This window comes from Stenella coeruleoalba, assembly GCF_951394435.1.
Source record: "Stenella coeruleoalba genome assembly, chromosome: 1".
Lineage (NCBI taxonomy): Eukaryota > Metazoa > Chordata > Mammalia > Artiodactyla > Delphinidae > Stenella > Stenella coeruleoalba.
The window spans coordinates 52384651-52411237 of NC_137169.1; the positions used below are offsets into that span (position 1 = coordinate 52384651).

Genomic DNA, 26587 nt, shown 5'->3' on the forward strand with positions numbered 1-26587 from the left:
ACCAGGCACTGGTGGGGGACCACGGAAACCTAAGGGGACTGGAGGAACCCCAGTGACCGGACTGGGGTCTGTTTTACCTTGTTGATTCACTGTTGTTGATTCTTTTATATTTTTATTTTTCATAATAAATCTTTTATTTTTCTAATTTTATTTTATCCTTTATACTTTGTTATTGTTCTCTCTTTTTGGCTTATTTCCCCACCCCACCCTTTTTTTTCTTTCTTTTTCTGTTGTGCTTTTAATTTGTTGTTTCAATTATAGTTTTATTTTGCTAATATATATTTTATCTTTCTAATTTCATTTTGTTTTTTATTCTTTGATATTATACTGCTCCTTTTTTTCTTTCTTTTTCATTTATTTATTTTTTTAACCATGCCACAAAGCTTGCGGGATCTTGGTTCCCAGGCTGGAGGTCAGGCCTGAGCTCCTGTGGTGGGAGCTCCGAGTCCAAATTGCTGGAATAACAGAGAATCTCAGACACCAGAGAATATCAATCAGAGTGAGGCCTACCGGAGGTCCTCATCTCAGCAACAAGACCTGGCTCTATCCAACTGTCAGCAAGCTCCAGTGCTGTACGTCTCAGGCCATGCAACCAGGAAGACAGGAATACAGCACCACCCATTAAAAAAAGTATGAAATGACAACAAATATGTCACAGACGAAGGAGCAAGGCAAAAACCTACAAAACCAAATAAATGAAGACAAAATACGCAACCTACCTGAAAAAGAATTCAGAGTAATGACAGTAAAGATGGGCCAAAATCTCGGAAACAGAATGGAGAAAATAAAAGAAACATTTAACAAGGATCTAGAAGAACTAAAGAGCAAACAAACAATGATGAACAACACAATTACTGAAATTAAAAATGCTCTAGAAGGAATCAATAACAGAATAACTGAGGCAGAAGAATGGATAAGTGAGCTGGGAGATAAAATAATGGAAATAACTGCCAGGGAGCAGTATAAAGAAAAAAGAATGAAAGGAATTGAGGACAGTCTCAGAGACCTCTGGGACAACATTAAATGCAACAACATTCGACTTATATGGGTCCCAGAAGAAGAAGAGAAAAAGAAACGGTACGAGAAAATATTTGAAGAGATTATAGTCGAAAACTTCCCTAACATGGGAAAGGAAATAGCCACCCAAGTCCAGGAAGCGCAGTGAATCCCATACAGGATAAATCCAAGGAGAAACACGACGAGACACATAGTAATCAAATTGGCAAAAATTAAAGACAAAGAAAAATTATTGAAAGCAGCAAGGGAAAAATGACAAATAACATACAATGGAACTCCCATACGGTTAAGAGCTGATTTCTCAGCAGAAACTCTACAAGCCAGAAGGGAGTGGCATGATATACTTAAAGTGATGAAAGGTAAGAACCTACAACCAAGATTACTCTACCCCACAAGGATCTCATTCAGATTTGATGCAGAAATCAAAGGCTTTACAGACAAGCAAAAGCTAAGAGAATTCAGCACCACCAAACCAGCTCTACAACAAATGCTAAAGGAACTTCTCTAAGTGGGAAACACAAGAGAAGAAAAGGACCTACCCAAAAATCCCCAAAACAATTAAGAAAATGGTCATAGGAACATACATATCGATAATTACCTTCAACGTGAATGGATTAAATGCTCCAACCAAAAGACACAGGCTTGCTGAAGGGATACAAAAACAAGACCCATATATATGCTGTCTACAAGAGACCCACTTCAGACCTAGGGACACATACAGACTAAAAGTGAGGGGATGGAAAAAGATATTCCATGCAAATAGAAATCAAAGAAAGCTGGAGTAGCAAGTCTCATATCAGACAAAATAGACTTCAAAATAAAGACTATTACAAGAGACAAAGAAGGACACTACATAATGATCAAGGGGTCAATCCAAGAAGATATAACAATTGTAAATATTTACACACCCAACACAGGAGCACCTCAATACATAAGGCAAATGCTAACAGCCATAAAAGGGGAAATCGACACTAACAATCATAGTAGGGGATTTTAACACCCTATTTTCACCAAAGGACAGATCATCCAAAATGAAAATAAATAAGGAAACACAAGCTTTAAATGACACATTAAACAGATGGACTTAATTGATATTTATAGGACATTCCATCCAAAAACAACAGAATACACTTTCTTCTCAAGTGCTCATGGAACATTCTCCAGGATAGACCATATCTTGGGCCACAAATCAAGCCTCGGTAAATTTAAGATAATTGAAATCGTATCAAGTATCTTTTCTGACCACAGTGCTATGAGACTAGATATCAATTACAGGAAAAAAACTATAAGAAATACAAACAAATGGAGGCTAAACAACATGCTACTAAATAACCAAGAGATCACTGAAGAAATCAAAAAAATACCTAGAAACAAATGACAATGAAAACACAATGACCCAAAACCTATGGGATGCGGCAAAAGCAGTTCTAAGGGGAAGTTTATAGAAATACAATCCTACCTCAAGAAAGAAGAAACATCTCAAATAAACAACATAACCTTACACCTAAAGCAATTAGAGAAAGAAGAACAAAAAACCCCCAAAGTTAGAAGGAAAGAAATCATAAAGATCAGATCAGAAATAAATGAAAAAGAAATGAAGGAAACAGTAGCAAAGATCAATAAAACTAAAAGCTAGCTCTTTGAGAAGATAAACAAAATTGATAAAACATTAGCCAAACTCATCAAGAAAAAAGAGAGAAGACAAATCAATGGAAGTAGAAATGAAAATGGAGAAGTAACAACTGACACTGCAGAAACACAAAGGACCATGAGAGATTACTACAAGCAACTATATGCCGATAAAATGGACAATCTGGAAGAAATGGACAAATTCTTAGAAAAGCACAACCTTCCGAGACTGAACCAGGAAGAAACAGAAAATAAAAACAAACCAGTCACAAGAACTGAAGTTGAAATTTGTGATTAAAAAGCTTCCAACAAACAAAAGCCCAGGACCAGATAGCTTCACAGGTGAATTCTATCAAACATTTAGAGAAGCGCTAACACCTATCCTTCTCAAACTCTTCCAAAATATAGCAGAGGGAGGAACACTCCCAAACTCAACCTACGAGGCCATCATCACCCTGATACCAAAGCCAGACAAGGACGTCACAAAAAAAGAAAACTACAGGCCACTATCTCTGATGAACATAGATGCAAAAATCCTCAACAAAATACTAGCAAACAGAATCCAACAGCACATTAAAAGGATCCTATACCACGATCAAGTGGGGTTTATCTCAGGAATGCAAGGATTCTTCAATATATGCAAGTCAATTAATGTGATAAACCATATTAACAAATTGGAGGATAAAAACCATATGATCATCTCAATAGATGTAGAAAATGCTTTTGACAAAATTCAAAACTCATTTATGACAAAAACTCTCCAGAAAGAAGGCATAAAGGGAACCCACCTCAACATTAAGAAAGGCCATATATGACAAACCCACAGCCAACATCAATCTCAATGGTGAAAAACTGAAAGCATTTCCTCTAAGATCAGGAACAAGACAAGGTTGTCCACTCTCACCGCTATTATTCAACATAATTTTGGAAGTCTCAGCCACAGCAATCAGAGAAGAAAAAGAAATAAAAGGAATCCAAATCGGAAAAGAAGTAAAACTGTCACTTTGCATATGACATGATACTATACATAGAGAATCCTAAAGATGCTACCAGAAAACTACTAGAGCTAATCAATGAATTTGGTAAAGTAGCAGGATACAAAATTAATGCACAGAAATCTGTTGCATTCCTATACACTAATGATGAAAAATCTGAAAGAGAAATTAAGGAAACACTCCCATTTACCTGTGCAACAAAAAGAATAAAATACCTAGGAATAAACCTACCTAAGGAGACAGAAGACCTGTATGCAGAAAACTGTAAGACATTGATGAAAGAGATTAAAGATGATACAAACAGATGGAGAGATATACCATGTTCTTGGATTGGAAGAATCAACATTGTGAAAATGACTATACTACTCAAAGCAGTCTACACATTCAATGTACTCCCCATCAAACTACCACTGGCATTTTTCACAGAACAAGAACAAAAAATTTCACAATTTGTATGGAAACACAAAAGACCCCGAATAGACAAAGCAATTTTGAGGAAGAAAAATGGAGCTGGAGGAATCAGGCTTCCTGACTTCAGACTATATTACAAAGCTACAGTAATCAAGACAGTATGGTACTGGCACAAAAACAGAAATAGAAATCAATGGAACAGGATAGAAACCCAGAGATAATCCCACGTACATATGGTCACCTTATCTTTGATAAAGGAGGCAAGAATATACAATGGAGAAAAGACAGCCCCTTCAATAAGTAGTACTGGGAAAACTGCACAGTTACATGTAAAAGAATGAAACTAGAACACTTCCTTACACCATACACAAAAATAAACTCAAAATGGATTAAAGACCTAAATGTAAGGGCAGACACTATAAAACTCTTAGAGGAAAACATAGGAAGAACACTCTATGACATAAATCACAGCAAGACCTTTTTTTTTTTTTTTTTTTGCGGTACACGGGCCTCTCACTATTGTGGCCTCTCCCGTTGCGGAGCACAGGCTCCGGACGCACAGGCTCAGCAGCCATGGCTCACGGGCCCAGCCGCTCTGCGGCATCTTCCCGGACCGGGTCACGAACCCATGTCCCCTGTATCGGCAGGTGGACTCTCAACCACTGCGCCACCAGGGAAGCCCACATCAAGATCTTTTTTGACCCACACCCTAGAGAAATGGAAATAAAAACAAAAATAAACAAATGGGCCTAATGAAACTTAAAAGCTTTTGCCCAGCAAAGGAAACCACAAACAAGATGAAAAGACAACCCTCAGAATTGGAGAAAATATTTGCAAACAATGTAACTGACAAAGGATTAATCTCCAAAATATATAAGCAGCTCATGCAGCTGAATATGGAAAAACCAAACAACCCAATCCAAAAATGGGCAGAAGACCTAAATAGACATTTCTCCAAAGAAGATATACAGATTGCCAACAAACACATGAAAAGATGCTTGACATTACTAATCATTAGAGAAATGCAAGTCAAAACTACAGTGAGGTATCACCTCACACTGGTCAGAATGGCCATCACCAAAAAATCTACAAACAATAAATGCTGGAGAGGTTGTGGAGAAAAAGGAACCCTCTTGCACTGTTGGTGGGAATGTAAATTGATACAGCCACTACGAAGAACAGTATGGAGGTTCCTTAAAAAACTAAAAATAGAACTACCATTGACCCAGCAATCCCACTACTGGGCAGATGCCCTGAGAAAACCACAATTCAAAAAGAGACATGTGCCACAATGTTCACTGTAGCACTATTTACAATAGCCAGGACATGGAAGCAACCTAAGTGTTCATGGACAGATGAATGGATAAAGAAGATGTGGCACATATATACAATGGAAAATTACTCAAGCATAAAAAGAAAAGAAATTGAGTTATTTGTAGTGAGGTGGATGGACCTAGAGTCTGTCATACAGAGTGAGTTAAGTCAGAAAGAGAAAAACAAATACCGTATGCTAACACATATATATGGAATCTAAAAAAAAAAATGGTTCTGAAGAACCTAGCGTCAGGACAGGAATAAAGATGCAGACATAGAGAATGGACTTGAGGACACAGGGAAGGGGAAGGGGAAGCTGGGACAAAGTGAGAGAGTAGCACTGACATATATACGCTACCAAATGTAAAACAGATAGCTAGTGGGAAGCAGCTGCATAGCACACGGAGATCATCTCAGTGCTTTGTGACCACCTAGAGTGGTGGGATAGGGAGGGTGGAAGGGTGACACAAGAGGGAGGGGATATGAGGATATACGTATGCACATAGCTGATTCACTTTGTTATACAGCAGAAAGTAACACACCACTGTAAAGCAATTATACTCCAACAAAGATGTTAAAAAAAAAGTTATCTATAAATATACTATCACTGCTTTTCATTACCATGAAGAAAGATTAAATAAGATTATAAGAAAAATAGTTTTAGGCTCTACCTGTAACTATTTTCATACCAGTCAACATTGCATTCTCCATTTAAGAATTTTTTTAAATGGCAGTAATCATTTTAATTGAATACCAAAATTCTTTAACCTTGGATTCTTAGTAAAAATTAAAACTTAATTAAAAACATTTAAATGTTTTAAGTTTACAAACACGGTAATTTTACATATTAGATTAGATTAAATTGATAAAACATCAAAATCCTTCACATTTATATAGCTTAAATGTCAGTAAGATAGGGATAAAAATATTTGAATGCTTGAAGAGATATAAGAACTTTCAGTTAAAAATAATGTATTTGACATGTCCTCTTAACTCCTCTCACTCCAGGACCCCATTAAAGGATAGTAAAGGGATTTTTAAAGCCATAAACCCAGCAGAATAAAGAGAATGGAAGAAAATTCAGAAGCAGATGAATGAGAAGTGACAGACTTAACAATCTTGAGAAAGTTGTATCTTAAGCCAACAGTCAAAAAACTTGTTGAATTAATGAACATCCAAAGGTCGTTGTAATAATAAAGTTACTTAAAGATTTTTACACTAAGAAATAAAGACAAATGTAAAAATTACATTTGCAAATTTAGAGAATCTCAGCCTCAAACTGAAAGGTTCTCTTTGACTGAAATTAATTAATAGATTGGAGTAGCAGTGGTTGGAGAAAGGGAGCTCCTGGCAGGGAACTAACATTCACGAACCAGAGTCACTATACAGAGCTTTATAACCTAGAGTTTTATTTTGTAGGAAAAGAAAATCATAATATACAAACCAACATGTTATTATGTGCTACAATAAGTCAAAAAAATTAACTTAGACCATATGACATGACAGCTCATTTGACACACATCACAGGAAGCTAAAAAGTCACTCATTAAACCAAATATTTAAAATATATTTACTATTCAAAATCATCATAGAATAAACTGTTCAAAGAAATAGTATTTCTCCTTCCCTCAGGCCAGGACTACTGCATCCATCTCTTTTTAGCTTCCTCTGCCACCACTCTTTCTCCGTTCTAAGCCATTTCCCACAATTTCTCCAGTATCATCTTCCTGAAATATAAACCTGACCATGACACTCCTCTGATTAAAAACTTTTATGTCTTCTGATGTTTAAAGGGTAAAGTCCAAACTCCAGAACAAGACACTCAAAGCCTTTTTTTTTTTTTTGGCCACACTGCACGGCTTGTGGGATCTTAGTTCCCCGACCAGGGATCGAACCCGGGCCCACAACAATGAAATCGCTGAATCCTAACCACTAGACTACCAGGGAATTCTTTCTCAAAGCCTTTTATAATCTGACCACAGGCTACCTCTGCAATCACTTTTCATGTTCTGCCACGTTTCTTCCTACATCATAGGCTAAATTATCCACCATTTTCTCAACACTGCACATATGCTCTTTCACACCCTAGGCTTTTGCACATGCTGTTCCCTGTAATGCCCTAAATCTCTAATCTGTTCATCCTTAAAAACCTAGTGCAAATGTCCCCTCATCCAACAAGTTTTCCCTCACATCCTAAGGCTGACTAAATCAGTCTTTTTTCCTCTGCTCTCATAGCACTTTACTACACTTCTGTAACAGTGCTGTAGCACAAATTGGCCTACCATTTATTACTTATTTTCTTCTAACCAGTATGAACTGTGATCGCCATCGTTATTTCCAGAGAACTTCATTACTTACTTAACAGCAAGTAAATTTTGAATAAATGTTTGTTAACTGAAAAAATTTCAGGTATATAGTATTTTAAACTATGACTTCTATTTATGACCTTATAACACTGAGTTCCAGTTAAGGTTAACAGAAATATAATTCCCACCAACCCCACAGTGAAAATTCCTCTTTGATCTCTGGTGGGTAGCAACATGGAAAGAATAAGATTAGCTTTGCTAGCTAGAAAGCAGAGCATTCAGAAACTTTAAATTTGCTCAGTGAAGGGCTAATACAGAAGCAAAGTACTACAGTAAATAAAGCATGATCTCTTGAGCCAGAATATTTGGGTTCAAAGTCAGGTCACTAGCTGAGTGTCCTTGGGTAAATCTCTTAATCTCATGACAATTTCGCTATCCATAAAACAGTGATGATAACAACAAATATGTTACAGTACAAAGCAAGGCCTCCAGAGTCAGTAAATCCCTTAACCTCTCTGGTGACAATTTCCCTACCTGTTAAAGAAGATTTAAACTGGATAATAAACTCAGAGAGTTTTCAGGCATAAATAAGGGCAGGCATGTGAAAGTATTATTTAAACAAAAGCTATCATCAAATGTAAGTAGTTTTCATAAGCATTAGCAACTATGGTAAATGTAAAGATTATAGCTAGGAGGAAGGTATGGGGAGGGATGCTAAGGGTAATAACCAGGCTCCACACTAGCTCATGCTGGCTGCTGTAGTTCCAACACCAACTTCTCCTGAAAGAACTAGTTTCTATTCCAAAATCAACACTTATAGAGGTTCAGGTAGAACGCAAACATTTTTTGGAGGGATAGGAAAAGATATGCATTTATTCATAAAACATTTATTGAACATCCACTGTGTGCCCAGCACTAGTAATGACAGCTCAAGTCTACTGTTCTAATTAGTGACTACACTATCTTGAGTGTGTGTTTTCATAAAGATGAAAACACAAGAAAAGTCAATTTCTTATCCAAGTTAACTAGAGAGCTAATTGCTAGCTCTATACTCACAGAAGAACACTGACCTTTCAACTCCAGCTACATGGAACTTGTAACTATTAATAGTATGCAGAGATTTAATCTATAAGAGTAGGTACATTAACCTACAAGTTTCACAAGAATTTTTTTTAAATGAAACATACTCACCCAAGGCAGGGTATCCAAGGTAAAATCGATCTGCTCCCAACCATCCAAGAAAAAGAGACAGTGCAACCGCCACCTTGTATGAATAGCCATTTCTGCACAGAATTGGAACATGAATGTCACATTCATATATTTCCAACATGTAAACATTTTAGAAAATAAAACTGTTAATTATTATTAGTTGTTAACTGGTTCATTCATCCACTCAATTAATGCTTTTTGGGTGGCTACTGAGTGCCAGGCACTATCTTAGGCTATTGGAATATATTAATGAGCAAGAGACAAAGATCCCTGATGCCTAAAGAGCTTATAATCTAGAGTAAGTGACTTAACCATGCCATACCTCTGAGGGAAGAGTGTTCCAGCCAAAAATATCGCTGTTGCAAAGGCAGCATACCTGACAGTGCAGCAGGAGTGGAGTAAGAGAGGGGAAGAATAGTAGGAGACGAGGTCAGAGATAATAGGGGGCAAAGAAGGCAAATCACGCAAGGCCTTGAATATCATCATTAAGTAAAAACTCTGTCTTTTACTCTGAGAGATATGTGAAGCTACTGCAGAGGTAAGTAGAGGTGTGGAGTGTGATCTGATTTAGATTTTAAAATAATCACTCTAGCTGCTGTGCTGAAGATAGACTGTAGGGGAGCATTTGTGAGCTATTGTCACAATAATGTACAACAAACCTTTCCATATCAAGCAGAGAAGAAACCATGAAGGAGCTAACAGTGAGGAAGAAGTAAAACCAAAAGAGTGTGGTATCTTGGAAAGTCAAGTGAAGACAGTGTATTAAGAACAGAGTGATCAACTGTGCCAAATGTGACTGATGAATGACGTAAGAATGCCTGAGAATTTACTACTAAATTTAACCAAGAGGAGATTTTTAGTGACCTCAGCAAGAGCAATTCTGGTAACGATGAGGGCAAAAGACAGAACAGAACAGGCTTAAGAAAGACTGGAAGGGCCATAGTGGTACCTGTGACTCTGCTCTCCCCCACAGCACACCCAAACCTGGCTCCTTCTCCCCATTCCCCCTTCCCTCACCGCTACAGCAGTGCCCACAACCCAGGCAACCCCACATACGGCAGAGGCACCCGCCATCTCAAGGCACCAGTAACCCCAGAGGAGCAAGCAGTGATGATGAGGGCACTGACGACGTCTCTGGCAAAGGTGATGGAGGGTGGAAAGTGCCAATTCTCAAATATAGCCAGAAGCACTCAGGTAAGATAAACTGAGCTATAACTTATGCTATAGCGCCACCTACTGAAAAACAAAAGAAAGGACTCTAATTACCAACCTGTTGAACTGTTAGAATCAAAGTAAATAAAGGTTTACCTAAATAAGAAAGGTATTCACTACTTCAAACGCGCCAGCAAAGGAACAACTCACCAAGCACTATGAAAAAGCACAGTAACACAGTATCAGAAAAAGAAAATGACAGTTCTCCAGAAACTAAAGTCACAGAAGACTGTGGTCTAACTGACAGAGAATTCAAAACAGGTATCAGAAAGAAACTCAACAAGCTATATAAAAGAAAACAGAAAAGACGGTTCAGTGAACTAAGGAATAAAATTAATGAACAGAAGGAATACTTTAACAAAGAGATTGAAACTCTAAAAAAGAACCAAACAGAAGTTATGGAGCTGAAGAACTCAATAAACAACATGAAGAACAGCATTAGAAAGCATTGGAAATAGAGTAGAACACATGGAAGAGAGAATTAGCGAACTCAGAGATAGAAATTGAGAAACGATTCAGGTAAAAGAGGAGAGAGCTAAGATTTTTGTTTTAACTGAAGAAACTCTACAAGAACTATCCAACTCCATTAGAAAGGCAACATAAGGACAATGTGTATCCCAGAAAGAAAAGAGAGGGAGAAGGGAACAGAGAGCCTATTTAAGGAAATAATAGCTGAGAACTTCCGAAATCTGGGAATGGAACTAGATATAGAAGCCCATGAAGCTAATAGAACACCTACTTATCTCAAAACAGGAAGACCTTCTCCAAGACACATTATATTAAAATTGTCAAAAGTCAATGACAAAGAAAGAATTTTACAGGCAGCCAGGAAAAAAAGAAAAAGAAGAAGACAATAACCTACAAAGGTACCCACATGAGGCTATCAGCAGATTTCTCAGCAGAAACTCTACAGGCCAGAAGAGAGTTGAATGACAAAGTCAGAATATTGAAAGATTAAAATTGTCAACCAAGAATACTCTATACAGCAAAGGTATCATTCAGACAGAAAGGAGAAATAAAGGCATTCCCAGACAAACAAAAGTTGAGGAGTTTATCACCACTACACCTGCCTAACAAGAAATGTTGAAAGCAGCTCTTCTACCTGAAATGAAAAGGCAAAAGTACACAAAACATTGAGTAAGGTAATAAATAGACAGAATCAGAAAATTGCAACTGTATATCAGAATAGGTTGTTAAACACTTAATTACAGCAAAGGTTAAAGGGTGGGAAAAAAAGCACTAAAAATAACTACAGCTATGTCAATTTGGTAACAAACTCACAGCATTTTGTGTTGAGACATACTTGTGACAACAAAAACATAAAAGGAGAAGAGGAAAAGGATGAAACCTGTAGAGGCATATTAGGATAAGATACTACCAGCAGAAAAAGGACTATTTTAAATTTAAAACATTTATACAAACCTCATGATAACAAAACAAAAATCCAGTGCAGAGACAAAAAACATAAAAAAAGAGAAAACTAAGAAAAACATCATAGAAAACCACCAAACTAAAACAGCAGTCAGAAATGCAAGGAAAAAGAAACAATGGAACTATAGAACAACCAGAAGAGAAAAGATAAAATGTCAATACCAAGTCCTCATATATCAATAATCACACTAAATGGGGACTTTCCTGGTGGTCCAGTGGTTAAGACTCCACGTTTCCACTTCAGGGGGCATGGGTTTGATCCCAGGTTGGGGAACTAAGATCACACATGCTGCAGGGTGTGGCCAAAAAAAAAACAACAACACAATAAATGTAAATGGATTGAATTCACCAATCAAAAGACACAGAGTGGCTGGATGGATTAAAAAATAAGACCTAACTATATGCTGCCTCCAGGAGACACATCTCAGTTCTAAAGATAAATATAAGTGCAAAGTAAAGGGCTGTAAAATGATACTCTAAGCAAATGGCAGCCAAAAGAAAGCAGGTGTAGCCATACTCATATCAGACAAAACAGACTTCAAACCAAAAAAGTTAATAAGAGGCAAGGATGGACATTATATACTAATGATAAAGGGTACAACCCATCAAAAAGATGTAACATTTATTAACATATATGCACCTAACAAAATAGCACCAAAATATATATAAAGCGTTATTAACAGACCTAAAGGGAGAAACTGACAGCAACAGAATAAGAACTTTAACACCCCCTGTACATCAACAGACAGATCATCTAGACAGAAAGAGAAGAAGGAAAAGTCGGTCTTAAATGAAACACTAGACCAAAGAGACTTAATAACAGATGTATGTATACAGAATATTCCATTCAAAATCTGCAGAATACACATACTTAAGTGCACACAGAATGTTCTCAAGGATAAACCATACGCTGGGACACAAAACAAGTCTCAATAAGTTTAAGAAAACTGAAATCATATCAAGCATCTTTTCTGACCACAATGGTATGAAACTAGAAATCAATTATAAGAAGAAAGCTGGAGAAATCACAAACATGTGGAAACTAAACAACATGCTACTGAATAACTAATGCATCAATGAAAAAAATTAAAGGAGAAATTTTAGAAGTACCTGAAGAGAAATGAAAATGAAAATATGACATACTGAAAATCTAAGGGAAACACACTGCAAAATCAGTACTAAGAGGACAGTTTATAGAAATACAGGTCTACCTCAAGAAACACCACAAATAATGTAACCATACACCTAAAGTAACTAGAAAAAGGAGAAAAACCAAAGCCCAAAGTCAGCAGAAGGAAGGAAAACATAAAAATCAGAGTGGAAATAAATGAAATAGAGACTAAAAAGAAAATAGAAAAGATCAATGAAACTAAGAGCTGGTTCTCTGAAAAGATAAAGTTGACAAACCTTCAGCTAGACTCACAACAAAAAAAAAGACAACTCAGATAAATAAAATCAGAAATGAAAGAGGAGAAGTTACAATGGATACCAAAGAAACATGAAGGATTATAAGTGACTACTATGAATGGCTGTATGCCAGTAAATTGGACAACTTAGAAGAAATGGATAAATTCTTAGAATCATACCACTTTCCAAGACTGAATCAGTAAGAAATAGAAAATCTGAATAGACCTATCACTAGTAAAGAGATGAAACATTAACCAAAAACCTCCCCCAAAACAAAAGTCCAGGACCAGATGGCTTCACTGGTGAATTCTACCAAACATTCAAAGATTTAATACCTATCTTTCTCAACCTCTTTCAAAAAACTGAAGAGGAGGGGATGCTTCCTAACTTATTTTGCAAAACCAGCATTACCAAAACCAGACAAGGACACCACAAGAGGAGAAAATTACAACCCAATATCTCTGATGAACATAGATGCAAACATCCCTAACAAAATATTAGTAAACCAAATACAACAATACATTAAAAGGATTATATGCCATAATCAAATGGGAGTTATTGCAGGGATGCAAGGATGATTCATCCACAAATCAATCAATGTGACACACCATATTAACAAAATGAATAAAAACCATATGATCACCTCAAAAGACTCAGAAAAACATTTGACAAGATTCAAAATCCATTTATGATAAAAACTTTCAATAAAATGAGTACAGAAGGAATGTACCTCTACATAGTAAAGGCCATATGTAACAAACCCACAGCTATCATCATATTCAACAGTGACAAATTGAAAGCTATCCCTTTAAGATCAGGAACAAGACAAGGATGCCCATTCTCATCACTCTTATTCAACATAATATTGGAAGTCCTAGACAGAGCAATTAGGCAAGAAAAAGAAATAAAAGGCAAGAAAGAAGTAAAACTGTCACTATTTGTGGATGACATAATTTTATATATAGAAAACCCTAAAGACTCCACCAAAAACTATTAGAAATAATAAGCAAATACAGTAAAACAGCAGGGTAAAAAAATCAATATACAAAAATCTGTTGTGTTTCTATACACCAACAAACTAGCAGAAAAAGAAATTAAGAAAACAATCCTATTTATAATTGCAACAAAAATAATAAAATACCTAGGAATAAGTTTAACCAAGGAGATGAAAAACCTGTATACTAAAAACTGTAAGACATTATTGAAATAAATTGAAGAAAACACAAAGAAATGTAAAAATATCCCATGCTCATGGATTGGAAGTAACATTGTTAAAATACACATTACCTAAAGCAATTTACAGATTCAGTGCAATTCCTATCATACAACTCAATAAAAACAAAACAAACAACCTGATTAAAAAATGGACAGAGGATCTAAACAGACATTTTTACATTTAAGACATGGCCAACAGGCACTTGAAAAGATGTTCAATCATCAGAGAGATGCAAATTAAAACCACAATGAGATATCACCTCACACATTAGAATGGCTATTATCATAAAAACAAGAAAAGACAAGATGTTGGAGAGGATGTGGAGAAAAGGGAACCCTCATATATTGTTGGTGGAAATGTAAATTAGAGCAGCCACTATGAAAAACAGTAATGGATGGACTTCCCTGGTGGTGCAGTGGTTAAGAATCTGCCTGCCAATGCAGGGGACACAGGTTCGAGCCCTGGTCTGGGAAGATCCCACATGCTGCGGAGCAACTAAGCCCGTGTGCCACAACTACTGAGCCTGCACTCTAGAGCCTGCGAGCCACAACTACTGAGCCCGTGAGCCACAACTACTGAGCCCGCGTGCCACGACTACTGAAGCCCATGCACTTAGAGCCTGTGCTTCACAACAAGAGAAGCCACCGCAATGAGAAGCCCATGCACCGCAACGAAGAGTAGCCCCTGCTCGCCACAACTAGAAAAAGCCCGTGCAGCAATGAACACCCAACACAGCCAAAAATAAATAAATAAATAAATTTATTTATTTTAAAAAAAGAAAAGAAAAGAAAAACAGTATGAAGAAAACTACCATATGATCCAGCTATTCCACTTCTGGGTATTTATCCAAAGAATAAGAAAACACTAATTCAAAAAGATATATGCATCCCAATGTTCACTGCAGCATTATTAACAATAGCCAAGGTATGGAAACAACCTAAGTGCCCACCAATGAATGAGTGGATAAAGAAGATATGGTGTGTATATATATACAAGAATACTAGTCAGCCATTAAAAAAAAAAAGACAAAAATCTTACTACTTGTGACAACATGCATAGATCTTGAGGTCTATGTGCTAAGTGCCATGTGCTAAGTGAAATAAGTCAGATGGAGAAAGACAAATATGACAAATACCATATGATTTCACTCATATGTGGAATATAAAAAAAAGTAAATGAACAACAAAAAATAACAAAAACAAACACATGGAAACTGAGAACAGACTGGTAGACACAGAGGTGAAGGGGGTGGGAGGTAGGCGAAATGGGTAAAAGGGATCAACTGTATGATGATGGATGGAAACTAGATGTGGTGAGAAGCACCCTGCAGTGTATACAGAAGTTGAATTATAACGTACACATGAAACTATATGTTACAAACCTATGTTAACTCAATTAAAAAAAAAGGTTGGACAAAATTAAAGAAAAGAAGTATTAGATAACTCTTTCAAGGAGTTGCTGCAAAGAGGAGTAAAGAAATAAAAAGGTAGCTGGAGTTATCATTTTAAAGTCAAATCTGATTATTTCAGTCTCCTGCTTACGATCCTGTTTTTTGCATTGACTCACAATCAGGACATTTTCAGGGAGTTAGGGAAGATGGTAAACAACCCAGAGATTCTGTCTATGCATCTAATATTATAAGAACGTCAGATTTTACACTGAGAGCAGTAGTGCCCCTTCTACATTGCAATGGGTCACCAGACTAGAAGTAGAGAAATAAATTGGGAGACTTTGTAGAAACTCAAGCTATAACCTACTGGATAGTAGCAGTGGGAGAGAAAAGGAAACAAAATTAGGAAATACTAAGAAGGCAGAAGCAGCCAGAAGAAATGTGGGGAATGAGAGAATAGGAGAATGACTCCAAAAGTTTCTGCTTAAGAAACTGGGTAGAACAGCTGCATTCACTAATACAAAGAAGGAAATGATTTGAAGGAAAGGACCTTTATATAAAGATGGTGAGAGAAACCAAAGGGGTGGATGAATGAAGCAGAGAAAAGGACCAAGGACATAATCTTGGGAATATCAAGATTTAAGGAAGAAGGAAAGGAATAGGAATCAAAAGAAATAGAAGTGTGTTTTATACTGGAAGTTAAGGAAAGAAAGTATTTTAAGAAAAGGGAATGCCAAATGCTGTAGAAGGATTAAGATATGGACTATAAATATCCATTTGATATAGCAACAAAGATGGCTAGCGAATTTCAGTATGGCCAAAAGCCATACTGCATTAGACTGAAAAATTCATAAAAGATAAATATTATAGAAACAAGCCTCTCAAAAATCTTGGCTGGTAAGGGGAATGAAATCAGAAAAGCAGTTACCTACATAAATAAATCATCCTAAAGGATAACCTAAAAACTGGTGGTGTAGAAGAGATCTGTCTAATTGTTTACCAAATCATTTCTCTTTTTCTCATGTACATACAACGAAACAACAGGCAGACCTTGTTTGGTGTGCTTTGCATTATTGTGCTTTACAGATAAACTGTGTTTTTTACAAGTTGAAGGTTTGTGGCAACCCTGCATCAAGCAAGTCTATCGGCACCATTTTTCCAACAGCATTATTTTAAAATTAAGGTATGGTTTTCTTAGACACAATGCTATCGCACACTTAATAGACTACATATAGTATAAACATAACTTTTATGTACACAGGGGAACCAAATGATTCATGTGACTTGCTTTATTGCACTGGTCTGCAACCAAACTCACGATATCTCTGAGATATGCCTTTGTTTACTGTAGCTAACTTTGCAGTTAAGTGCAGCCATCACTTAGTTTTGGCCAACGGAATGAGGACAGAAGTGATGTATGCCATCATTTTATGTCTGGCCAATAAAACATTCCTGCAGGGGTTTTTTCTCCACTTTTCATCTGCTGGCTGAATGGAAAGGACTCTAAGGACAAGAGGAAGCAAAGCTACAAGATGAAAGCACAAGAGCCCGCATGACTGCATGGAGCAACTACCACTCCCTTCACCCCATCCAGACCCCCAAGGCAACACAAACTGGACTATGATGTGAGTGAGAAATAACTTTTACTGTGTTAAGTCACTGAAATTCTTAAGACATTTGTTACAACAGGCTGCTCCAACTAATGCAGATGGCCAGTATAAATAGGTGTGTGACTCAGTAACAAATCAGACATAGTTTAGACTTCAGTTGCTGAAGAATACATTATAGAATGGCTATATCTGCAATATTGAGATGGAGTTCTAGTCAAGTATCAATATTATAAAAGGATATGCCTACAGGAGAAGGAAAATATGTAAACTGGAAAAGCGACACTCAATGAATTAAGAGTTTGTCAGTGAGTCTTTACTCAGTAGCTAACTAGCAGCTGGCTGTTTGGTAGGCATGTACTGAATATCCTGATAAAGGAAAGTGATATATCAGGTTATGTTACTTTTGTGACTTATTAAAATTATCCATCAATCTAACTCCCCTTGTTCTGATTCAGTGCTCATCAAGCAAATTCTATTTTGGAATTGTAGACTTTACTACAGGAGGGGAATAAGTTGGCCAGTAGACGTGGAGTATCTAGTTTCCTTGATAGTTATATTTCCTATCACAATTGAAATCAATGTCTTGTGAGCATGATTAGTACAGCTCAGTTGCATTGAGCCTAACTACTCAGAGACAGTAAAAGGAAAAGCAGAGTTGATTTGGAAATTAAGTGGCAGATCATTGTGGTGTGACCATTATAGGTAATATGAACCTGCAACGTCCAACCTGAATGGTTAGCTGTTCTTAATGGATGATTTTCTTAGTTGTTGTATTATAACCTTGGACCAACACTTAACAAATTATTTGTCATTTGGAAACATCAATCTATAAATCTAAAAACTGACTAAACCATATCTAAGTACTTTGGAAATAATTCCCTTTAACAATTTTTACTTTACTTATGAGCAATCTTGGAACCCAAGAAGCTTAAAGTGATTGGATTACACAGCAAGATAGAATCTAAAGCCCCTCATTAACTCAGTGAAGTAGGGTCAAAAAAAAAAAAAAGACTCTAATAGTAATTTCTAAGAATTCTAATAGAACTTGCAGAAACAAACAGTGGTTGTTTTTTGACATAACTGCAAAATAGGTGCCATCATATAAAATGCAACAACGTACAGTAAAAGATAAAAATAGAATGCCAACAATTAACAAAAATGGGTAAAATTAAATCATGTTTTCAGGACAAAGCATTAATGTAAGAATAAACTGTTAGCTTTACTGGAGCAAAAATAAATAGCAAACTTAAAAGTCCTTTAAACAAACAATACTCCCAACAAAATAAAACCATTTGTCTTAATATACCAAACTAACTTTTGAATTCTGTTTAACATTACCATTTATCATACAAACCTATTACAAATAATGAAACCAAGTTTCAAAATGCAAATGGTTACTAATTAGCATTTTTTTAATACTATAGGTACACAATCCCTTATTTGCACTCAAGAAAGCCCCCAAATTTTGAAAACAGAATTTTTTCATAAGCCATTTGGTAGCAAAAACTGGCTGAACTGACAAGGCATGAAGCCATTCATTCTATTTATCCCACATAGTGAACTACTGAGCTTTACTTGGTTGGTAAACTGCATATATATATATATATATATATATATATATATATATATATATGTATATATATATATATATAACGATATGCACACTTAAAATAGAGATTTTCTGACAAAAGCAAAAAGGTATAAATTATATTAGTGCAGGATTCTCCTTACAAATTAACTCTTTTCCTCTTCACTCCATTCAGTCAAGATACAACATAGGCAAGTAATCTGAAAATTTAGCTTCAGTAAGGTAGGTACTTACACATTGCGGCAAGATATGGGCTTGAGAAAACCAATTTCGTTTCCAGTAAAATGTGTTTCATTGCCACCAGAATCCTTACAAGTTATGTTAGGTGCTGGAAAACATGGAACTAAAGGCAGAAAAAAGCAAAAATCCATTATTTTTTTTCTTGTGGAAAAGTATGTAATTATGTTTTTTCCTAAGGCTAGCAATACACACAAGAAAATATAATGTTAAAACAAACCACCTCCCAATATAACATGATATACTTTAATTTGGACAGGAAAAGCTACATTTTATATACATATATATATATATATATACACACACACACACACTCATGTACAAGATAAGATACAGATAAAAAAATAAAAACAAAAAAAGATACAGATAATATGATAGAGTAGTCTGAACACAAAAGCATAACAATTGCCACACTGAGTTAGATGCATGACCCATCAAGTTCAATCTCCTGCCTCTGACAAAGGTAACAAGGGAAGAATTGCACATTACTATGCTTTACTTTATCTCTAGGATAAAGAATACTTCTCGAATTTTTGTTGGTATCTCATTAGGTAATTCATTAAATTTAACATAATCTGATTTTATATTTTCAGTTTATAAAGTTCTTATAGATGATGGCTACAATAAACCGATTCCTCTTTATTCTAAATAAATTACTTTCATTTATTCTAAATGTATAGAATTTGTTTTTTGTTTCTCTATTCCCTCTAGGATTTGATGTAGTGTATTATCTCAGCATTTAGTAATTTTGATCTTTATTCATACCCCAAATGACATGATAATACGAGGCAGTAACACTTATAGAGCTTACTATGTGCTAGGCAGGCACTGTCCTGGTCTTTATGGCACATCATGTAAAGAGCTAGAACTCTGGGGACTTCCCTGGTGGCGCAGTGGTTAAGAATCCTCCTGCCAATGCAGGGGACACGGGTTCAATCCCTGGCCCGGGAAGATCCCACATGCCGCAGAGCAACTAAGCCCACGCGCCACAACTACTGAGCCTGTGCTCTAGAGCCCGCGTGCCACAACTACCGTAGCCCGTGTGCTGAGAGTCCATGCCCCGCAACAAGAGAAGCCACCGCAATGAGAAGCCCATGTATTGCAACGAAGAGTAGCCCCCGCTCACCGCACTGAGAAAGCTCACGCGCAGCAACAAAGACCCGACGCAGACAAAAATAAACAAATTTATTTAAAAAAGAAAGAGCTAGAACTTTGGAATGAGAATGACCTATCTGTGCATTGGCTGTTTCAGAACCTTGGATTCCTTGTAGATAAAAATAGCACTAAGATCATAATAAGACTATTGTGGGGATTAAATGATACAAAATACCTAGTGTAAGGCCAGCATTTAGTAGGCATTCAATAAATGTTAGTGCCTTTTCCTCCGTCATTGTTTCTGACTAAAAGGTACTAATGTTTTTAGGCTAGTTTCAGTAAATGTTTATCTCTATGTTTAGCAACAATAATTACAGTGGGGGTTTTTTTGAGAAAATGAAAACAGAACTTGGTCTAATAGTCTAAAACAAACAAACAAAAAAACCCCCACAGACTCCAGAGTTTTATTATGAGAGAAAAATGGTATTTATTTTCTGTCTATAATTATCTTAAGATTTTCAACAAATCACTGTCCTTTTTTATGCCAGAGTAGTACACTGAGAGAATGAGGCCAGGAAAAAAACTCTATAATGACTTTGCACCCTTCTGTGTGTTATTGATAGTTCAAACTATACCGTCCCATAAACTTTATTTATTTAATGTATTTACATTTCCAACACAAGGAGGTGCTTATGCTAAAAGGCATAGATAGGTTCAATACAACTGAGAACCATTTAAACAAGAAAAAAAGTAATAAGATTAAGGGAAGAGGGAGAGTGAAGAAATAATTATACTGGGAAACAACTAAGGGAAGACAGTATAACCAACCACCAATGTAGCTCAGAGGTTCCTGGTAGTTAAGGCAAAAAGCTTTACAGAGCTACTGTGATATAACTGAAAGAAAGCATACCAATTCACCTCTAAACCACTGTGGGAATTTGGTTTGGTTCATGACACAAGGGTAAGAGAATGTAATAGAGAAGGTCCTCAACTAGAACTTTACTAGAACAATAGAGAAAAGTTTTCCACATAGCCATTTCTCACACTGACTCCAGATATAAGCAAGAGCTTATAATGTTAAGATCTACAGAGATGGAGAAAAAGTTAACACATGATTTATATGTAGTTGTTTTGTCATCTGCCTTGATATAGGGATAAAACTTACTGACTTTTGGGAATGAATTATTATCATGTCCCTTAAGTTATATCTCTCAATCTGCCATCTTAGGTCATGCTTTTGACTGGAGCTATATAGTAGACAACTCAAAGCCGAGATTAACATACGTCTGAAATGCTAATATATATTCTATGTTACCAATTGAAAGGAGATCAGTATGCTCTATTTCTATGATGAGGGAATGATGGAAAGTAATTTTGCTTTCCAGGGGATACTTGGCAACGTCTGGAAACATTTTTGGTTGTCACTACTGGGAAGCTGCTACTGGCATCTAGTGGGTAGAGGCCAGGGATGCTCCTAAACATCCTACAATGCACAAGACAGCCTTCTCACAATAAAGAATTATCTAGTCCCAAACATTAATAGTACTAAGGTTGAAAAACTGCTGTAGATCAGTGGTCTTCAAAAAATGTGGCTCACACGCTCCCTAAAATAACTTTTAAAACCATATACTCCCTCACACATTTTTAACTTGACTTCTAAAATTTTTCACCATGGGTTTAAATTGTTGGGAAAAATATTATTTCCAGCATACTGTAAATACTGCCCTTAGTATTGAAATATTATAGCATTCTTTAAAATGGAATCTAAATACCACAGCAATTTGATAGCCACTATGATCCAACCAAGAATATGAAAGGGCTCTTCTTTAAAATTCAGAAATTTTACATCAACTGTAGGAAAAAATACACATATAAAAACTGAGGATCTGGAAATTGATTATTTTAAAGACACATTGTGGGCTGAATTGTACCCTCCCAAAAAGATATGTTGAAGTCCTAACCCTCAGTACCTCAGAATGTTACCTTGCTTAGAAATAGTCTTTGCAAATTTAACCAAGTTAAGATGAGGTCATTAGGGTGGGCCCTAATGCAATAAGACTGGTATCCTTAAAAAAGGGAAAATTGAACATACACAGGGAGAAGATGATGTGAAGACATACAGGCAGAATGCAATGTGAAGACAGAAGCAGAGATTAGACTAATGTGGGGCATTCCCTGGTGGTCCAGTGGTTAGGACTCAAGGCTTTCACTGCTGAGGGCCCAGGTTCAATCACTGGTCGGGAACTAAGATCTCACAAGCTATGCAGCATGGCCAAAAAAAAAAAAAGAGAGAGAGAAACTAGGATTGATTAGGTTACAATCCGAGGACTGGCAAGGATTGCCGGCCACCCCTAGCAGCTCGAAAGAGGAAACAAAAAATTCTACCCAAGAGTTTGAGAGGGAACATGGCCTTGCCAACACCTTGATTTCAGACTTCTAGCCTCCAGAGACAGTAAACATCTACTGTTTTAGGCCATCCAGTTTGTAACACTATTACTAACAGCCCTAGAAAACTAATTCATCTATATCTGTTTACCTCTTGGAAAGCTTTGTCCACCCCCAGGAGTACATGTACTCCAGTTAAGGCATCAGGCATGTAAATAAGTCAAAGCAATGTCTGGTTTAAAAAATTAAAGTGTTTTGCCTTGGTGAGGACCACTCCACCTCCACAAAGAAGTGACCTGCAGGAAGATCTATAGATAGACGCAAGTTTTTCTTCAAATAACACCTTTAATTTTTTTTCAAATCCTCAAAGTAGTAAGTTCTGGATTGGAAAATTGTGCAATAAAACAGAATTCTATTACTAAATTTTGGGTAATTTTCCTCTAAATGTATTACTACCTTGTACTTGTTCAGTTTGAAGCTGTCACTTTCCTGCCTTATAGCCTTGTTAGATCTTCCTGCAGACTATCTAAAATTAGATCTTAAAGAGATAGTTGCAAATACAAAACACTATGATTCCCATTGGGGTTATTGTCCAATATACCTTGCCTAACAGAAATGTACTATTTTTGGAGATTACAGGTTCCTGTACAAATTTTGGAAGATCAAACATTTATAGGTGAGTTGTAAAAATGCTTTATAAAAATATTAAAAACTAAGAAATCATACCTATTTTTTGGTTGGATACTATTAATTGTTCAAACTCCTATATTTTGAAAATTTTAGTTTTCAATGCTATTGTATCATTTCTAATATAAGAAATGATTTGTATTCAATATGAGCTGCTTTGTATTTAATGAGACAGATAAAGGAGAGAAAAATACCCAACGATCTAGGCTTAGAACCTCAGGAAAGATACAAATAGTGGAAGTACCAGAGTGAAGGGGAAACCACATTGCTACAGTAATTCTGGAGAAGTTTGACAGAAGTATGAGCTAATTATTTCAAGGGATGAAAATTATGTACTTTAATGAAGATGGATGAGCTGCCGCTCCCAGGATAGTGAGATAACATGAGAAAATATTAAAGAGCAACATTGAGACTGATCTGATTTGTTTCAACTGATAGAAAACTCCAAAAAGCAATACTTTAGAATGGGACAAATCTGTGCTTAAGTCCAAACTCTGTCACTTAACCAGTATGTTCTTTTGGGCAAGTTACAAAATCTCATTGAATCTTGTTTTGTAATCTGTGAAATGGGAATAAGACCCTTGTAATGCTATTATACACATATTAAAAGCATATGGTATGTAAAGCATGATGCTTGGCTAGAGAAAGCGTTCAACTTCCTTACTCTAGGAAATTAGAGAACTTCAACACTGAGAAGACTAAGAGAATGAGCCTGACACGAGGAATGAATATAACACGTGAGTGGCTGTAAATTTAATAGATTTTGTGAAATGAAATTAATCTATTCAATAAATGCCTACAACCCTAGAATTTATTCATTTTTACATATTTTATAATGATTTCATTTGACCCTTATTTTATTTTATTTTTTTTAAAGGAGTCCTTCCTTCCTTCCCGGCTGCGTTGGGTCTTCGTTGCTGTGTGTGGGCTTTCTCTAGTTGCGGCGAGTAAGGGCTGCTCTTTGTTGTGGTGAGCGGGCTCTAGGTGGGCGCGGGCTTCAGTAATTGTGCCATGTGAGCTTAGTAGTTGTGGCTTGCAGGCTCTAGAGCACAGCCTCAGTAGTTGTGGCACACGGACTTAGCTGCTCCGCGGCATGTGGGATCTTCCCGAACTAGGACTTGAACCCGTGTCCCCTGCATTGGCAGGCGGACTCTTAACCACTGCGCCACCAGGGAAGCCCGACCCTTATTTATTAAAAAAACTATTAAGTAGGCAGAACTAGTAATATGCTCCTTTTTCTTTTCTTCCTTCTGCAAACAGAAAAACTGAGGTTCCAAGAAATTAAATGAGCTCACCGAAGTGTCATAAATAGGTAATATTCTACAAGTCCTAGACTAACTCATCACTTTTAATCAGTACTCTTTTCATTACACCATGATAATGCCATGCTTACACTGATATCAGGAACAAGCAAAAATAAATCAATATGATGAGATTAAGGAAGCCAGTTACCAATAAATGTTAACTAGTTGACAAAATTAAGCAACATGCCAGAAGCTTGAAAACTATTCCATTTGCAGTTTTCTTGCAAAATGTTTGGCTCTGGCTAATGTCTAGGATTTAGATGGCATCAATTTAAGCATGGTACACTGTTATTTCTCAATTATAAAAAGAAGCACCGTTTTTTAAATACAAAAAAGCTAAACTAGAAATAAAATAATCAATGAAGTTTCATCACAGTAAAATGTACTGACCTAGAGAGGAGGTGGTTTGGGACCCTACTCCAGTTAACATCATGCCTCTGCACTCTGATCTGATCTGTCATATAAGAGGGTCAGACTCTTTTATTTATGATTTCTGTATAACAGGTTATACTGCATAATCACCGGATAATTAAATGTGTCAATCTAGAATTTGGGTGAAAGCAAAAGATAAAGTTGGTAAGAGCCAACCCTATCTTCATATTTCTACTGTTAAAAGACACCTCTCCTCTGGAAGTGCTGGAGTTGGAAAATCATCATTTTGCAACTATCACAGTAAAGAATGATTCGGAGGACTTCTTTGGCAGTCCAGTGGTTAAAACTCCGTGCTTCCACTGCAGGGGACATGGGTTCAACTCCTGGTCAGGGAACTAAGATCCTGCATGCCTTGCGGCGCAGCCAAAAAAAAAAAAAAAAGAATGATTTGGGCTAGAATCATCATGGATGCTAGTCTAGGGGAAAGTCTAGGGGAAATTTTTGATGAGGGATAGGATATTTGCATGGTCTAAATGAGTCTCCCCAAAGACTGTTTATTAGTTGCAAAGGAAAAAATATTTAACTGAAAAGACTGAGTGATCAACACTTAACATCATCAATGAGAGGCAGATGGATATCACGTCCCTCAGCTGTGAGATGCAGAGGACACGCCATCACTTATGTAATTTTCCATCCTGGGATGCAGAACCTAAATCTAGTTGTAAGGAAATATCAGACAATCCCAAATGAGGAATATTCTATTAAAATAAAGGGGACTGTAGTCTTCCAACTTGTCAGTATCATGAAAAACAAAGCTGTGGAAATATTCCAAGTTAAGGAAAACTAAAGGCAAAACCTGATCTTGGGATCCTGTACTGGGGAAAAATGCTATAAAGGCTTTATTTGGGTCATTTGACAAAATCAGAATGTGGATGGTAAAGTATGTGCATTAACACTGAATTTACTCAAGTTTTACAACTGAACTGTGGTTATGTCAGGAGAATATCTCTATTCTTAGAAAACACACACAAACATATTTAGGGACAAAACATATATACACAAATTCAGAGAGAGACAGAGAGCATGCATGAGTGCACAATGATAAAGCCAGAAGGATAATGTTTAACAATGGGTGAATCTGGGGAGAGGGTGTATGGGTGTTCTTTGTACTATTCTTGCAATTTTTCTGTAAGCTTGAAATTATCTCCAAATAAAAAGTTTAAAAATAACACACCCTTTGCATAACTAATTTATGCTATTAGAAGTTAGGATAATAATTATCATTAAGGCAGGGTAGTGGCTATAAGAGAGCATGGAGCAGAGTCCTAGCATGTTGATAAGGTTGTTTCTTAATCTGGAAGCATTCACAGGGGTGTGCAGTTTGTGAAAGTTTATTTGAGTTATATTTAAGTGTACTTTTCTGTATATATACTTCAATAACATCTAAGTGAAAAAGACCTCTGCCAAAGGACCAGAGCAAAATTTCTGGAAATGGAGTTTAAATACTTTTGTATTTCACTACTCAGAAAATTAAAAACTCTTGCTTATGTATGTCTTTATGTATATATATGTTCTAGACAGAACACTCCTTGAGGGCAGAGATTGTCTTCTTTTATGTATCATCTATACCATTTAGCAGAAGCCTGCCATATAATAACTTCTCAATAAATAAATTTCTCAATAATAGTTTATAATACAAATGTTCACTGTTAGCTGTTTTGATCCATTTACTTATTTTAATTTAATTATTAAACTATTACAAATAATTTCTG

At 36.3% G+C, this 26587-nt stretch overlaps 1 protein-coding gene across 6 annotated transcripts in view; it reads right to left on the reverse strand.

The window, feature by feature from the left end:
* Positions 1-26587, reverse strand: part of TM2D1 (TM2 domain containing 1) — a 139974-nt gene that overhangs the window by 108770 nt on the left and 4617 nt on the right. For all 6 annotated transcript variants that reach the window (XR_013827442.1, XM_079915661.1, XM_079915658.1 and 3 more), the window contains exons 3-4: positions 18970-19078; positions 8864-8955 (exon numbers count right to left, since the gene is read on the reverse strand). Coding sequence is in view for 5 of the 6 variants with exons in the window: in XM_079915661.1 (XP_079771787.1) it covers positions 8864-8955; positions 18970-19078 (201 nt within the window). In the remaining variant the exon portion in view is untranslated. The remainder of the gene's footprint in view (positions 1-8863; positions 8956-18969; positions 19079-26587) is intronic.